This window comes from Acomys minous, assembly GCF_964271855.1.
Source record: "Acomys minous genome assembly, chromosome: 7".
Taxonomy (NCBI): domain Eukaryota; kingdom Metazoa; phylum Chordata; class Mammalia; order Rodentia; family Muridae; genus Acomys; species Acomys minous.
The window spans coordinates 20,786,308-20,803,611 of record NC_140488.1 but is presented as its reverse complement, the minus strand read 5'-3'; the positions used below and the strand labels follow the sequence as shown (position 1 = coordinate 20,803,611).

The 17,304-nt window shown below is 49.3% G+C and overlaps 1 protein-coding gene across 2 annotated transcripts; it reads right to left on the bottom strand.

Moving 5' to 3' along the window:
* Positions 1–628: 628 nt before the first annotated feature.
* LOC311601518 (cancer/testis antigen 55-like) lies at positions 629–15,232 on the bottom strand. 2 transcript variants are annotated; one of them, XM_084789012.1, is made up of 5 exons: positions 14,968–15,232; positions 12,938–13,122; positions 11,079–11,220; positions 10,290–10,411; positions 629–724 (listed from the first exon to the last, which is right to left on the bottom strand). In XM_084789012.1, the coding sequence occupies exons 1-5, from the start codon at positions 15,119–15,121 to the stop codon at positions 659–661; spliced, it is 669 nt and encodes a 222-aa protein (XP_084645138.1). In that variant the 5' UTR covers positions 15,122–15,232; the 3' UTR covers positions 629–658. The 2 variants fall into 2 exon arrangements, with proteins under 2 accessions (XP_084645138.1, XP_084645137.1); XM_084789011.1 differs by lacking the exon at positions 629–724 and adding an exon at positions 9,056–9,538.
* Positions 15,233–17,304: the final 2,072 nt, after the last annotated feature.

The window sequence follows — 17,304 nt, the reverse complement described above, 5'->3', positions numbered from 1 at the left end:
GAGGGAGGGGAGGGAGGAAAGGATGGAGGGAGGGGAGGGAGGGATGGGAGGATACAAGTGATCTGAATAAATTAATTAATAAAAAATAAAAGAGAAAATTTAAAGTCAACAAAGCATTATTTAGTCTGTCCCTGGAGTTCTTTACCCTTCCCTTCTGCTTAATAAGCATCTCTTTTAATGTATGATTAGCTCTTTCAACAACTGCCTGCCCTGCTGGATTGTGTGGTATACCAGTAATATGTTTAATATTATAACATGTAAAGAATTTCTTCATCTTAAGGGACACATATGCAGGAGCATCATCAGTTTTATTTGTGCAAGTATCCCCATAATTGCCATTATTTCCAATAAATGAGTAATTACACAATCAGCGTTTTCAGAACTTAGGGCAGTTACCCATCTAAATCCCAAGTAAGTATTGATAGTATGATGTACATATTTTAGTTTTCCAAATTCTGAAAAATGAAACACATCCATCTGCCAGATTTCATTCCTTTTTCTACCCCTATGGTTAACTCCAGAAGGTAAAGGGTTTTGATTATACAACAAAGACATAGGACATCTATTAATTATTTCTCTGGCTTGTTGCCAAGTGATAGGGAAACTTTTCTTCAAAACATTACCAGTAACATCATGTTTCTCATGAAATTTTGAGGCTTCAAGTACATTCTCTGTTAATAATTGGTGATTTCCTCATTTCCTTGTGCCAATGGACCTGGTAAACCTGTATGGGATCGAATATGAGTAATATGCAAGAGATAGTTTCTACTTCGGATGACCTGTTGCAGTTCTGTAAATAATATAGTCAATTCAGAGTTATCAGGAGTAAATTCAGTAATTTCTATAGGAAGAACAACTCTTTCTGCATACTGAGAGTCAGTGATTATATTAAGAGATTCAGAAAAATCTAACAGTACCATAAGGATTGCATATAATTCTGATTTTTTGACAGAAGTAAATGGACTTTTAATCACCTTGGTCATTTTATCAGACTTATAACCAGCCATACCCATCTTATTTTCATCCATGTAGAAAGTGGGTGCCACTGGCATTGGTGTTCTCTTTACAATACTTGGAAGGATCCCATTAGTTTTCTTTATAAATTGTATACATTTGCTTTTCAAGAATTTGTTATTAACTTCTTCCAAATGGTTACTACAAGCCCTTTGCCAATCTTCATTAATTACCCATAGTGACATGATTTCAGAACTAGTAAGAGGCACCACAATTTCTGACAGGTCTGTCCCTGATAGTTGACACAATCTTATTCTTCCCTTTGTAATCAACTCAGAAAAAATTTCAATGTACATCTTCAACTTCTTACTTTGTTTATTCCCTGGAAAACCCCATTCCATACTTCTATCTTCCCTTTGCATAAGGAGCCCAATAGGAGAATATTTTGAAGGCAAAATAACCAGAATACAACCAAGTTTAGGATCAATTCTATCCACATATGCCTTTTGTAATTTTTGTTCTACCAAAATTAACTCCTTTTCTGATTCAGCTATTAGACACCTTGGACTGTTTAAATCTGAATCCCCTTGTAATGTTTGAAATAACTTACTTAACTCATAGGTAGCTAGTCGAATTGTAGGCCTTAACCAGTTAATGTCGCCCATTAATTTCTGAAAATCATTTAGTGTTTGCAAATGATCGCTATGGATCTGTACCTTTGTTGTCTAATTTTTTGTTCAGTTATCTTATAGCCTAAATAAGTAATTGAATCTCCTCTTTGTATTTTTTCTACACAGTTTGTAATCCCCAGCATGGCAGACTGCTTTGTACTTCTTTAAACATTTTTTCTAAAGTCTCCCAATCAGAATCAGCCAACTACATATCATCCATGTAATGGTAAATAATAGATCGAGGAAACTGCCTACAAATTATTACTAATGGTCTTTGAATGAAATTTTGGCATAAAATGAGGCTATTCAACATTCCCTGTGGAAGTACCATCCAATGGTATCTCTTCATTGGACCACTACTGTTCAGTGTAGGTATTGAGAAAGCAAACCTTTCCCTATCCTTCTCATGCAAATGTATCATTTAAAAAAAAACTTTTAAATTGATTACTATTATAGGCCAAGACTTGGGTAACAGGGAAGGTAAAGGAATTCCAGGCTGTAATTGACCCATTGGTTGGATTACCTTATTTACTGCTCTCAAATCAGTTATCATCCTCCAGCTGCCTGACTTCTTTTTTTACTACAAGCACGGGGGAATTGCAAGGGCTAGTAGACTCTTCTATATGCTGAGCCTCCAGTTGCTCTTGTACTAAATGATGAAGCATCTGCAATTTTTCTTTTGTTTAGGTCCACTGCTCTTCCCACACAGGGCTGTTTGAAATCCACTTTAGGGGCAAGGCTGTTGGTACATCAGCAGTGGCCCCTCTTATAAACTTGGAAAGTCAATACCTGTCTCAGTTTGGACAATGGGCATAGCTTGCGGTTGCTCCTGATTATTCATTTTAACACCTTCCCCAAAAGCATGAGCCATTTCACCCCTAGCTTCATCATCGTTGACTGCTGTGATTGCAGGAACACTAATTTGAGTACCCAGGAGTTGTAAGAAATCCCTTCCCCATAGAGCTATGGGTATGCTAGTCACATAGGGTCTCAGTTTCCCTGTCTTCCCTTCTGGTCCCACACATTTAAACCACCGTATGCTTTGTTGTATTTGAGATAATTTACCAATCCCTATAATTTCTGTATAAACCTTCTGAAGTGGCCAACTTGAATTCCAGTACTTGTTTGAAATAATCATGATGCCCGCATCAGTATCCACCAGACCTTGTAAATCAACACCGTTCATTTGTATTATTAATTTAGGTCTCTAATCATTAAGCATTGTTTGCCAGTACACACATTTCCTTGTACATCCAAAAACACCTATTCATTCTACTGGAGCAGCTTTGCCTTTAATGTAAGGAAACAGTATTAGCTGAGTAATTCTATCTCCTGCATTAATTTGTGTCTCCTTCTTTACATATGCCATGATTTTTATTTCCTCCTTACAATCCAAATCTATTATACTGGTATGTACAATAAGACCTTGGGAAGTCAACCCACTTCTTCCCAGAATTATTCCTACTGTCCCTAAAGGTAAAGCTCCATAAACATCAGTACTCAGTTTGCAACATTCAACCTGTGGAGATAGTGTAATATATATATCTGAGGCCAGATCCAAGGCTGTGATGCCTTTAGTAGCATGCCTTAGATCACTAATACTTAATTCCTATTTTCATGTGTGCCTGTTATTTCTGGACTAGCCAGCGGAATTTGGCTTGTATTGTTGGTGCTGGGGCCCCGAGCCTATGGGTCCCTCCCACCGTTTCCCGCCAGTAAGATATTACCTTGCACATCTCTTTTGGATTGACAATCTCTAGCCCCGTGTTTTCCTTTCCCACGTCGGCTACAATACCCTGGAAGTCTCAGCACCTCATAATCATCATGGCCAGATGCCCCTTGTTCTGCCCTCATTTACTCCAAATTGAGTGCACCTGCTATTTTGAGGTCTGACACTTTTAACCTTACAGTTTCTTTGTACATGATAAAGTCTGCTGCACTTAAAGCACCGAGTGTTATGGTATCTTGGACCTCTGGTCGCAGCTTGACCTACTATATTGTTTTGATGTTCTGGAAAGCTAATATTAACTGTTTCTCTTACCCATTGATCTAATGGAGCTCCTCTTTCCTTTAAGGGTCTAATCGCCCACTTACATTTGTATTAGCATTCTCGTATGCCATAGTGAGTTTCAATGGCTGTTTGGTGTCAGCATCTGCTATTGCTCTATCTAGCGCTGATCCCAGTCTCTGCAAAACTTCTGTGAAGGCTTCCCCAGGCCCTTGAAATATCTTTGTAAAGTGAACGGTTATCTTACCAGGTTCCTCCACAATGTGCCAAGTTCTTAAGGCTGCAACATGACATCATTTGATCACTGTATCATCATATTGGACTTGTCTTAAGTCAGCATATCAGTCTTCACCAAGTAATTGCTCTGTCCTAACATTTATTTCCCTCCTCCTATTGTTCTATTCTCTCTGCCTCCCTTCACCACCATGACAACCATTGCAGTTGTTGCGCCACCTCATATAACACTGAAACGAAACTTTTCCAATCTTGCGGGGGAAGTAAAAGGCCCCAGCAGGTTTTCAGGGACATTGAGAAGTGAGCAGACTGGGAAGGGTATCAGGGGAGTGGGAGGCTGGTTGTTAGGGCCCAGTGCTCCCAAGGAGGGTACTACTGAGCTCTGGGAAGGCAGAAGGATGGTGAAAATTGAGCTGTACAAGGGAGGAGAATGAGGACAGGGAAAGGCAGGATCCAGGGGAAGGGTTGGGAAAGTGTTGGGAATAGGGTAGAAGAATGTAAAACAGGAAGCAGGAGGGCCCAAGCCTGAGCAGATCGGATGGGAGGGGCAGGAGTGGGGAAGGGATGGCAGAAGTCTGGAAGGATGGAAGTGCTGGGTGTGGATGCAGGATGCTAAAGACAAGGAGGTTTTCTTTAGGGGGGCATATGAGGAGGCTGGAAGAGGGAAGGAAGTTCTAGGGGAGATTAGGACTCCAGGTTCTAGAAGCAGTCCCAGGATGCTTAGGGATCTGGGTACCAGGCAAGGGAAGATCCAGTTGAGACTCAGCAGGCAGAGGGGAGATGGGAAGAGGTCAGGAGACTTAGGATAGCGCTAGGCTCAGAGACTTGGAGGGTGGCTTTGAGGGGTGGTCATACTGCAGGAGAAGACAGAAGGCTAGGCTAGGATGGAGGACGCAAGCCATGTGTAGGTCAGCAGGAGATGCGGTGAAAGTCCAGGAGGCTGAGGAAGTATGCAGGAGGATGGGGGTCACAGTAGGAGGCCTGGATGTGGCAGCAGGCTGGGGAGGAAATGAGGGAGCACAGGCGGTGTGAAGTCAAATGAGGAGCAATACAGAAGATGCATGGAAAGGCTGGAGCCTGAGAGGAAAGGAGACTGCAGGGAGGGGCCAAAACTTAACTAGAGACAGGAACAATCTGGGGCCAGAGGACGGCCTCAGCCATTAAGAAAACGAATGGAGAGTGGGATATGACTTTCACACGAACTCTGGTGCCCCATATTTGACCACGTCCCCTAGATGGGGAGACCTGGTGGCACTCAGAGGAAGGATAGCAGGCTACCAAAAAGAGACTTGATACCCTATGAGCATATACAGGGGGAGGAAGTCCCCCTCATTCACAGACATGGGGGAGGGGAGTAAGGGGAAAACAGGAGGGAGGAAGGAATGGGAGGATACAAGGGATGGGATAACCATTGAGATGTAATAAGAATAAATTAATAAAATAAAATTTAAAAATTTAAACAAAAAGAATAACTAAAACAAAAGAAAAAAACAAAAACAAAACAACAAAAAAAGAAAAAAGAAAGAAAGAAAGAGAAAAGAAAATGGTCTGCTCCTCTGCAGGACCCAGGATCCAAGCCATCTTCAACCAAAGTCCATGGGAGCAGACATCCTGCCTTCCTCTGGCCTCCTCTAGGACAAGGAACATGCTAGGTTGTCAGAACAGTCACACAGGCCTTTCACGTAGGGCAGAAAGTTCAGATAGAACAGTGTGATAAACAGAACAAAGGTGCGGATGAGGTAAGCAACTGAGTGAGTAAGAGGCCCCATGGGGATCTTTACGGAGATCTGGACCTCGGAGAGGAAATAGGCAGCTCGTGGGGAGCGAGAAAAACGAGGACAGTGAGGACGGGACCATGTGCAAGGAAGGATTTGGTGAAGAGAGCAGCAGGCTCTGAGATGGTGGGAGGGTAAGGGAGGGCAGTAGCCCGGAGGATGGGACAGAATGAAGAAGGCGACAGCAGGCTCAGGAGGAGGGCGGGAGGCTCAAGGGAGGGTAGGCAACAGGAGCGGTCACCACAGTGGGCCACGGCTGTCTACAAGGAAGGGGGTGACAACAGCACGTTCAGGAGGCTGTAGGAGCGTGGCCCATGATACGAGCTGGGGACTTCAGGCAGGACGCTTGGGAAGAGTCAGTCGAGTTCACTCCGGAGATGGTCGGAAAATGACGTTCTCAGGGAAGCTCGGTTGCAGCCTGGGGTGTGAGGGGCTGGAGGAGAGTGCAGAGGAGGCTTCCTGGCAAGAGTGGAGGTGGCTGGAGGGGAGGGAGGCGAAGGAACCTTGGGAAGCTATGGGAGACAGTGAGCCTAAGGAGGAATTGCTAAAGCGGCCATTAAGGCTATCAGCCTGGTGGAGGAGGTCCAGAGGCTGAGAGGGAAAAACTAAGAGACTGGAGGAGAGGCAAAGCCTGGGGGGGTGGGTACGGGTGGGTGGGTAAATGAACCTGAACTTGGGTGAAAAGCTCAATTGGAGGGCAGAATCTGTGGTGGGGCCTAGTCGTCGGGCTGGAGGCTGGGGGAGCAAGCAGGGAGGCTCCTGATGTGCAGGTGGGCACGAAGGAGGTGCCGGGATTCCAGATAGAATGGAAGGACACAGCCTCAGTAGGACAGCTACAGGCTGAGGGTGACAGCAGGATGTGGGGGACGTCAGAGAGCTCTGAGGTGAAGGCCGGGAAGATCAAGGGGGCATTAGGAGGCTAGTGAATGGCAGAGGTCTGCAGAGCACCCCAGGATCTAGACTAGGAAGTTGGAAGGCTGTGGGGGAAGGCTGCAGGCCCATGAAATGGAGGAGACTGGAGAAGAAGGCAGGAGCATTCCTGACCAGAGAGCCATAGGTGAACAGGAAGTGGAGGAAGGCAGAAGGCCGAGGAGGAGGGGGGGCAGAACGACCAGGGTGACTGTGTGAGCCTGGAGGATGGCAGACAGTTTGGGTAGAGCAGCCCCGGAAGGGTAAGAGCTTGGGGCCTTGGGTTGGGTGGAACCAGCAGACGCAGGGAGAGGTTTCCTGTGGAAACTTGGTGTCTGGCAGAGGCCAGGGGACTGTCTGGTAGTACAGGAGCCTGTGGAGGAAGGTGACTAAGGAGAGAGAGCAGGAGCCTCGGGGTATGATGTGAGCCTGAGAGAGTGTAGATGGTCTCAGAGTAGGGCAAGAGTCTCAAACTCATGGTGGGTGCCTGGGGGAAGAAAGAAAGTTGTAGAGAGGCAGAGAAGCTCAAGTGGATAGGGCAGGGGGAGTAATACACGCGTATAGGGGAGGGAAGAAAGCTCTGGTAAGGAATGGAGGCTGGGTTCAGGAGATGTGGCTCATCTAGATGTTAGGAGTTGAGGATTATGAATGCCATCCAAGGAAGGGTAGGCAAGTGGGCATGTGGGCACCAGTGCGTGGAGATCCTAGCAGTGTGTTTATGGCAGCAGTAGGCACCGGGATTGGGAGACCCTAGGGCAGGCTGTAGGCTCAGGAGGAGTGCATGACAGTGGGGTGGGGGAGGGGCAGTATTTAAGGAGATAGTGGGAGGCTTGGATGACACAGAAGGCTGATAAATGCGGGAAGAGTGGGGCGTGGGGGAAGTCTGGAGGAGAGCAGCAGGGTGTATGCCATGGGAGGGCATCACGGCAAGGAGGAAGGCAGCGGCCTCTGGCTGGAGGAGGACACAGACTTGGGGAGAGAGGAGGGAGGGTCTGAATGGAGGTAGGAGGCTTGTGGAGGACTGAGGGGTGTTTAGGGCATGGAGTGGCCTGAGGAGAGGATGGGAGTCAGAGGTGGAGGAGGGCAGGTGCACTGGGTGTGGTGTGGTGGTCCAAGAGGAGGTCTAAAGGCTGAGGAAGAATGCAGAGCATCCATGGGGAGGAGCGAAGCAGGCCCAGGGTACCCTTAGGAGGAGTGAAGCAGGCCCAGGTTACCCTTAGGAGGAGCGAAGCAGGCCCAGGTTACCCTTAGGAGGAGTGAAGCAGGCCCAGGGTACCCTTAGGAGGAGTGAAGCAGGCCCAGGGTACCCTTAGGAGGAGTGAAGCAGGCCCAGGGTACCCTTAGGAGGAGTGAAGCAGGCCCAGGTTACCCTTAGGAGGAGCGAAGCAGGCCCAGGGTACCCTTAGGAGGAGCGAAGCAGGCCCAGGGTACCCTTAGGAGGAGTGAAGCAGGCCCAGGGTAACCTTAGGAGGAGCGAAGCAGGCCCAGGTTACCCTTAGGAGGTTCCAGGTGTCCTAGGCCTATGGGGAGGGTGCAAGCTTAGGAGCAATGTGGGGTTTACGTGGTGAGAGGACTAACTGGGGCTGGCGGGAGGCTCCTGGTAGGGTGGGCTTCTGCTGGAGGGAGGAAGATTGAGAGGGAGGGCAGGGAGCTGGGAGAAGTTGTCAGAAGGCTTAGGAAGCTAGGTGCTCAAGGGAGGGTCAGAGTACATGCTGGGGGACAGGGAAGGAAGTGGAAAATGTGTGAAGGACAGAAAAGGCTGTGGAGATGGGAAGAGGGCTGTGGGGTTAGAAAGCACATCAGGAGACCAGGGGAGGAGGGGGCAGGAGGCTGAAGAACAGGAGGGTGCCAAGTAGGGTGGCAGGAAGTTCAGGAAATGGTGTGGAGATAAGGTGAGGTGGCTGGCCAGAAGGGCAGGGGGCTGGAGGGGAGACCCTGATCCTAAGGAACAGAGCAGGAGGGTGTGTGAGAAGCTGAGAGGCTGAGGTGAAGGTGGCAGCCTGGCTGGACAGAAGAAGTAGCCTCATGAGTGAGAAAGAGGCCAGAGTCGCAGGGAAGTCCATGAAGAAAGAGGAGGAGGTAGAAAGAGTGGCTGCCATTTCCCAAGTGGGGGGCTTCTCTTGGGACAGAGAATTCTGCTCAGGCTCTTAAAAGCAGGCTGGATCTAGGGTGTCAGGTGACACCTGCCTGTCACCAAGAGCACCCCAGGACCAAAGCACACTGGTGACAACAGCATTCCCAGCAGCGTGGGTGGTGGGTCTGTATGCCATCTGCCAATACAGGCATATACCCGATTGTCCAAGCTCCACTCTCTCTGTCCGAATTGTCCAGCCAGCTTCCCCACGTGCCACCAGCCTGTTCACGTTCACAGAGTCCCCACAGACCTAGGGGCCCTGATGTTTTTGTGTGAAAAGTCCATATGCTCTAACGGGAAGCTGAACATTTCTGTTCTGGGGACTGGGTGGTCAGCTGGCCTTGGGCACAAAGTACTGTATCTGCTCATACAATTCATTTACTGAAATCAATAGCAGGAACTCTGCTCTCGTGTGCTCTCTCACTGAAAGTGGAGGGTTTGCTGGGATTCATTCTCTAGAAGACTGGGATCACAAAGCTGAGCCTAGCGCGGGAACCCCGACACTGAGGGGAGCTCCCTGGAGATAGATCTAGGCATCCTGCTGGCCGGAAAGTTCATGCTCCACGTTTTCTTTAGAACCCCTGCCCTAAGCGTTTGTGTTCAGCCAGGCCCTCTATTCATATAGAACAGGCCCTGAGGAGGGATTCTAGGCCCGCGCCCACTACACTGCTTCCACGGGCTTCATCGAGATTGCTCTCCAGTTGTACTTGGGCCTGATGCTCTGCACCATCACCACGTTGACCATGTGGCCTACAAGAGGGGTGTATCCATTGGGAAGCTTCAGCGAGTGGAAGGTGAAAAAGATAGTGTGATTCAGCATTCCTTCTCGTCTGTGGATGCTGGTCACGCACACCTGTCACGAGAAAGTGTGCCAGTGAGTGTCGGAAGCAGGACCCTTGGTCAGGCTCTGTCCCTGCACACTGGCTCTAACCACTTGTTGGCCCCACTCTGTCACTGTTTCCTGTCCTGCCTGCTGCACTGCCAAAGCTGGGGTGCAGTGTCTCCTACTCCCCTTCCACATGCCCCTTCACACCATTTAAAGAGGAGGCACTCCAGTGGCTCTGTCCTGCTCATGAGAGTTCATGTCCTAGATATTAATCACCACTGGCCATTAGCCCCTGTGCTCAATGTTGATGGATGAAGGATTGACTGAAAGAGAAAAACAGCATGAAGCACACTCTCCTCCCCACCCCACCCCGCCCTGCCCCTTCACACTTCAAGTTCATGATTTCACCTGCATCTTTGTGAAAACTCACTTTCAGGTGAGCTCAACCACTGCCCCCAGACCCCCACACTTTGTACTCCTGCCTCCAGGGCAATGTTCTCTGGACGGCTGAGTTCTTCTTCCTGTATTTTTTTAAAAAAGAGGATCCCAAGTAACAACCCCCACCCCTAGGAAGCTCTGTGCCTCAGAAGCAGAGTATGTCCATGTGCGTCCTGCTACCCTTAGCTGCTTCCTTACAAAGTCCTAGCGCTTAGGCAAAGGGCTCCAGGATATATAAGCTTCCCTGTGTTTGCATTTCCCAGGACACCCCGCAGATAGCTAGTCACAAATATCACCCGAGGAAGCTCTGAGACAAGCCAACAATACAGAAAACAATTACCTCTTCCAGTTGCCTGCGTCTTGTGGCCTTCAGTGAGTGTATTGTGAGTTTTGATGAGCTGTGTTCCAAAGAATACTCCAGATCTAACCAGTCCCCTTTGTATGGCTGAAAACCTAAGATGGCTAAGAGAAAATCGAGTTGAAGGCAATTCTACCACCCGGTTCCAGCCTCATCTTTACAAGGGTCTGGATACAAGCCATTCCCTTGTGACTGTTGCCAAGCAAAACTGCACTGCTTACACTGACTTGCAAAACCACAGTCAAGAGAGAATTCGGGGTAAAGCGCAGGAGGCCTATTCATTCCCAGGCCGAATGGCACTGTGCGGTGCTTAGACACTGCTTTTCCTCCACTCCCTTAGCAGAGTCAAACGGGCAAATGCTACCTATCCCAGCCATTGCTTTGGGAACACTGGAGAACTTACAGGTTAAGGGGTCACATTCAGAGTCCCCATGTACACACACCAAAGCAGACACCACACACAGAACACCCACTTTAAGTACAGATTTTAAAATGTAAAGATTTCTAATGAGGTTTACTCTCAGAGTTCGGTACGTATGCGAAAGAAAAACTTGTCCATTTTTTTTTCCTGGGCATTCAACTACTCAGCACCTAACAATGATAGTGTGGTGCCTACAAAAACTCCCCGTTGATCTCTCTGCTGCACTTTATTTTCAGTGCCCAGGGTCCTTCTCCAATGCTGAAGCTCCCCAGATGCAGCCCGGGCAAACCATGCCTACCCTGAGACCTCAACACGTTAGGTGTGGCATGTCTTTCCAATGTCAATCCAACCTTTAGAAATGCTGTCTAGGTAGAAGAAGTACTCATCAGCGAGGTAGACGATGTCTTCCTTCACGTAGGAAACACATGCTGATAAATCTTGGATGATGGAGCTTGGCTCTCTGAGAGCACAGTATTCCAAGACAACACAAACCTACAAGATAAGGAAGCAGCTGTGAAACATGATTAAGTTCAAAATGGAATCTCGTATGTTTAAACGCTGCCTGTGGAAGGCTGAGGTGGTGAAGGCCCTGATGGAATCCAAGCTTCCAGATTGAACTCATCCTCCTTTGCGGGGGAACAGCTGGCTCACTGGGAATCCTTTCTCTGTTGGGGTCTTTCCCGCTGCCCAATCCCATTCCATGGTCGCTTCTCCCAAACTGGCTTTCCTTGAGGAGTGAAGCCCCAGGCCATTGTCTGTGCGCTACCGTATGCCCCCAGGTGCATGGTCCATTGCACAGGACGCCACATTACCTCACAGCCACAGTGCCCAATGAGCTTACCCGCAAGCCCCATATCCAGGATCCATTGCCACAGTCTCCCCTGCCCCCTTAACTCCACAGGGAATGCAGACAGATTCAGATGTCTGTGAGGACAGTGGAGGCGACCCTTCAGTGTGATGGACAGGTAAGGGATTCTTGACTTTGTGGGAAGCAACAGGGCGTGAGAGAGAGAGAGCCTCATTCTGCGTATGCACACACGTTGAGTGCAGGCTTGCTAAATGCTCAAATGTAAGTAAACCGTGGTGGAAAACTCGATTTAATACAGGGGTGACTTGGGAATTAGTGTAAGACTCTCTGTGCTTTCCTCCGACCCCACGAACAAGAAGAGCTACACGTAACACATAAACAATGAATCCCAAAGAGGTCAAAAGGTGGTGATGTGACAATGACCCACGGAGCCTACATATATTGCATTTATTCTTTTTTAGCAGTGTCCCAGTTTGCTTGCTATGCAAATAGTTGTGATGCGTCCTGTTGATCTTTGGCTGTCAGAAAATAAAAATGGAGGTGTTCCCCCGGAACACTTCCACAGTCTCCCTAGGGAATCCTCACACTGCATTTCCCTTTTCCCTTTGCAAGGCTTTGGATGTTCAGAACCCTTCCCCACAGATCCTGGGAAACAGGCAGACTGTGGGAGGAGTATCAGTTAGCGCAACATAGGTAACAACAGGTAATTTCACCAAATCTTTGCTCTGGGGTTTAGCTTCACAACTCTAGAAACCACAAAAATCATCGGATCTCACACCTGAAAGGGAGAATCCAGTGGAGTGTCTGTGTTGGCTCAGTGACTGTTTCTGAAAGACTGACAGGCACCTCATTTGGGACAGCGCCTGCACCTGGGAAGGCATCCTTGCAAACAGACTTTCACCTGAGAATATGGTGATCTAAGGGGACCCTGCTGTTGGAACACAGGGACAACTCACTCTGGGTTTTACACGGTAAAACATGGAACCTAGGGTTGGGTGTGCTGGCACATCCGCCATGCTCAAAAGACTGAGGTTGGAGGAGGCTTTGATCCTAGGAGAACCTATCCCATCCTGTACTCATATTCTCTGTCTGTCTGTCTGTCTGTCTGTCTGTCTGTCTGTCTGTCTGTCTGTCTCTCTCTCTCTCTCTCTCTCTCTCTCTCTCTCTCTCATTCTCTGCTTCTCTCTTTCTCTTACACACACACACACACACACACACACACACACACACACACACACACACACACACAAGCAAAGAGGAACCTACAGCTACAGGACAACAGGAAATTGCATTCATGACTTACACTATATGGGTGCTGTAGAGAGGTTGCTTTGAAAGGAGATAGCAAGGTGGAAAGCCCCATGGGAAAAGAGAGTCCTTCCAAACCTTCGCGAATCTTACCTCGGTGGCTTTCAAGTCGTGCGACACTGGGTCTTCCTCCACAAAGGCAAGGACTTTATCTCCAGGTTGCAGATACACGGAGCCAGCCACACTCTCGGTGCTAAAGAAGACACACTCTTCGATCCAGCCCCAATCTTTCCCGCAACTAGTCACGACACCCTTCACAACCTTAGTATGCGGTTCACCTGTGAATTGGGGACACCACAGGTGCCATGAACTAATCTCAAGAGAAGGTGCCCACCGCAATGAGTCCTCCCCCAGCGTGAGATGTTACACAAACATGTCCAGCTTCAAGCAGAATGCTTCTGACTCGTGGAGCGCATGCTGAGGACAGGAGGCATGATGGGAAGGACAGGAAACAAGATGGCGATCACTGTGGGATTCTGAAGGCAGATTGTCCAGGTTCAAATCTTGGCTTTGCCTTGCTCCGCACAGGAGGACCCCGGCTAAAAGCACAAGCCGGTATCCCGATAGCCTCTGTTATAAGCACAGTGACCCTCAGTGATGGTCTGCGTAACCCCAGATACATTGTTTGACCTCTCTGACCATTTTTGCAGTCAAGGTCTCCATTTCTGTTGCGCACAATAACTGGTACATATGCGTCAACCCCTAACAACCCTGAGTGTCTTGTACGCCTTAAAGTCCAAATGCTATTGCTATCACCGTGCCTGGAGGTAGGCGCTCTTTACGGGACCGCAATTGCACTAAGTCTGTGTATGTAAGCCACTGCACTGATAGACCCCACGGAGAGATTGGAGGGGCTCACCAGAGACAGGTCTGTGGGCACATCTATGTAAACCTCACTGCTTGGAGAACATCAGAAAAGGATCAAAAGCTCCAGACCTTTCTAAGCTGCAGATCAAGCACGAAGCCATCTTGGACACACCAGAGTGAGTCCTTGATTCAAAACTACATTAAGAGGAAAGGACCAGGAGGGGAGCTCAGGGGTCCTGTGGTGGCCTACATGACGACAACCCTGGGTTCCATTTCTAGCACCACAACCAGAGAATTCATCAAAGATATTTGGTTTCTTGAGGCCAAGGCTCACACCGTGGCCCTAGACAGGCCCCAGGCTCTCATTAGTTATGCAGCATAGGTTGGAATCAAACCTGTGACCCTCTCCTGCTCCGCGCCCAAATGGCTGTACGATTGGCACCGCAAGACTAGGAGTCCTCTTAAGAAGTTGCTCGTGGCACACGCCTTTAATCCCAGCACTCGGGAGGCAGAGGAAGGCAGATTGATGTGAGTTCGAGGTCAGCCTGGTCTACAAAGTGAGTCTAGGACAGCCAAGGCTACACAGAGAAACCCTGTCTCGAAAAACAAAAACAAAAACAAAAAAGAAGAGGAGGAGGAAAAGGGGGAGAGGAGGAGGAGGAGGAGGAGGAGGAGGAGGAGAAGAGGAGGAGGAGGAGGAGGAGGAGGAGGAGGAGGAGGAGGAGGAGGAGGAAAAGTTGCTCGTGAAGACGAATCACCTGTTAGGCACACTGAATCACCAGACACAAATCAGAACGGCTTCAAAGCTTGGATGCCATCCCTCTCAGGACAGTGTGTTGGAATCCTAGGCCCCGGCAGGCCTTCAGCTTGAGTGCTCATTAAAGGTGAGACGCGAGTTGCCGGGCACAAAGTGAGCAGCCTTAAACCTTGGGCCCTGATCTACCAGGCATGGCAATGTGCCAGAACTGACTCTATTCTTCCCTCCAAATGCACGCTGGGGTGGGAAGCAAGACCAAATCTGGGCTCCAATTCGAGTGCTCCCGGGCTCCCGGAAGTGGAAGAAAAGCTCTTAGAGGCCTTTTGTGTCCCCGGTGGTTTGAATTGGTCAAAATCATTGGCACACCAAGAGAATTCGGTACAGGGTTCAAGGTTCACCCCAAGGCATGGGTACCTGGGGACAAGCCACCCTCAACAGCCACTGTGGACTGCTGCAGGTCTCTATTGATCTCTTTGTCCCCTTTGTGATCCCAGCTAAGTGGAGCCTCCCCGAGGTGTTTCCTGCCGGGAAGATAGGGCGCCAAGTGACCAAGGGGTACCTTTCATGTGTGTCCTTTCTCTTTTGACAGACGCAATCTTCCACTGAAAGAAGACCCATGCTCTGCACAGCGAGCGGAAGAAACGTCTGCAACCGCAATCAGAGATGCAGCAGACACAGTAGCAGCAGAAGGTCCGGGATGTCATGACACCCATGGTGCCACCACTTGATTTCCTGCCTCGCTCCTGGGGGATGGTACCATTGGCTACTAGGCAGCCCTGGGGACACCCAGGCTCATCTTACTCCCCCTGTGGCTCAGGCTCAGCAGAGCCCCCTTCCCAGGAGACTGGTAACCAATGGGCATTGTTCCACCCACCAACCAATGAGCAGGACGCACGCGCTGAAGATGCTCCTCTGGCCAATGGCAGGCGCTGGGGGCGGGTGTGGGGTGGGTGGGGGAACAAAAATCCCCCTAGTGCATTGTGCCTATAGCATAGAAAGACCATGGAAATGTATTCCTGTGCACACTTGGGGTCTTCTCTGAATCCGTAGAAAGAGACTATTGCAGCGTACCCTGGAAGGACAAATGTTTGGCATGGTAGGGTTCTTGAAAGGGGGCGTGGCTCCCTGAAGTATTTCACATTAGGGCCCTGCAGGGTGTCTGTGATAGGGGTTCTGTGAGTCAGTCGTGCCTTGTTCAGCACGTGCGGCTCATGGGTTCATGATGGAGCTCCTTTGATGGGGATCAGTCGTGCATGACCACAGAACCCCTCAGTTCTCACAGCTCCCACCCATCTGCCCTTAGCCTCGCTATGCAGGGATTACCTTCAGCAGCTCCCTGAGGCCACAGACTAGGCTCTACCTTGTAGTTAGTGAGGAAAATGTGTGAGTGTCTTGGCCTGGTGCCTTTAATTTTCACATAGCCCTAGGAAGACCCTCCTGATCCAACGGCTGTGAAGAAGAAGCAAATGTCCCACAGTGGTGAGTCCTCACAGGAAAGCTGACTTAAAATTCACCCTCAGGAATGAGGTTTGTTGTAACAACAGGATGTCACGGTCATGACTCAGCGTCCTCGTGGACCGGAGAGCACTAGGCAGGACAATAAGTAATATATGGATAATGACGTGTGGAGGGGGGCTTCCCCTGAAAGCCCTGAGAACATCTTCATTAAGGTTGAGAACCTCCTCTGGCCATGAGGTAAATGCCCTACATTCCAGCATCCTGAACGGAGGAACAAGCTGATCTCCAGGAGCTTGCAGCCAGCATGGCCTACATGCTGAATTCCAGGCCAGCCAAGACTATGTAGTGAGACACAGCCTCAGTAAGCACAGATAGCAAGTACAGAAGGATCGTGAAAACAAGAAGGAAAGAGGTAGAGAGAGACCACCACCAGGGCAGAGATGGCGCGGGAGCTGGATGGCACGGGAGCCTGACAGCCATGGAGCCCTTCATAGACCGGTCTTCATAGAGAGCCGTCCTCACAGTTAGTCCAACCCACCAGCAGTCTGCTGGAGGGACCTCAGACCAATCCCTAGAAGAAGTCAAGGTCTGATTCTATCACCATTTAGTGGTGACAGGAAAGTGTCACATCACATGACTTAGTTCACTACTGTGTGTGTGTGTGTGTGTGTGTGTGTGTGTGTGTGTGTGTGTGTGACAGGGAGTGTGGGGAAGCTGGGCGCCATGTATTGAGGGCTCACAAAACACATCATGGATCGCCTCCTACCTCTGGGGCAGAGATAGCTGCAGGGGCTGTAGCCTGATTTAAGCTATGGGATTAGGCTGAAAACTGGAGGTCCAGGTGCTAACACAGGGCAGCTTTCACCAGGAGGGACTGAGCATTAAAACCAGGAGGTGAGTCAAGCCAGCTCACCAGGATGCCCAGCACAGAAGCTCTCTGTCTGCTGAGAAGGACAGGGCTGTGGATTTTCGGGCTGCCCTGTGAGTTCCAGGATGTCACTAGCTCCTTATGCTGAGAAACGTTTAAATCAGCTCCAACATCAGTCCCAGAAAACATTGCGGCCTTTCCCGGGACTCCTAAGTGCTCTGAGGCCTGTTGCGCAACACTAAACTGATAAAGGAGTAAAAAGAAACACCCTGAGCGACAGCAGAAGCCCCAAATGGAGGTAGGTCAGAGATAAGCTATCCAACCGTTTCAGGTATAATGAGCGCCATCTGCTCGGGGGGGGGGGGGGGATGGGGGATGGGGGTGGGGGCCTAAAACACAGTGGCTGTGAGCGTGAGAGCCTGGAACACTGTGCGTGCGGTGAAGCACAAAACAGAACGGGTCTCTGTCGTCCCTGCCTTCATTTTTCCTCTCCCACCTTCACTTCAGGTCGCTTGCTACTTTGTACAGAGGCATGTTTTTACTCAAGGAGTATCTCTCCTGAAATCTGCG

Bases quoted from the DNA above. Each gene is read 5' to 3' on its own strand.
- LOC311601518 (XM_084789011.1), bottom strand. From the start codon at position 15,121: ATGGGTGTCATGACATCCCGGACCTTCTGCTGCTACTGTGTCTGCTGC. The intron at 10,412-11,078 runs GTTGGATTGACA...ATTTTCTCTTAG, and splicing joins CCTAGACAGCATTTCTAAAG to CCATCTTAGGTTTTCAGCCA. The intron at 9,539-10,289 runs GTAATTGTTTTC...TTCTCGTGACAG, and splicing joins GACGCAGGCAACTGGAAGAG to GTGTGCGTGACCAGCATCCA.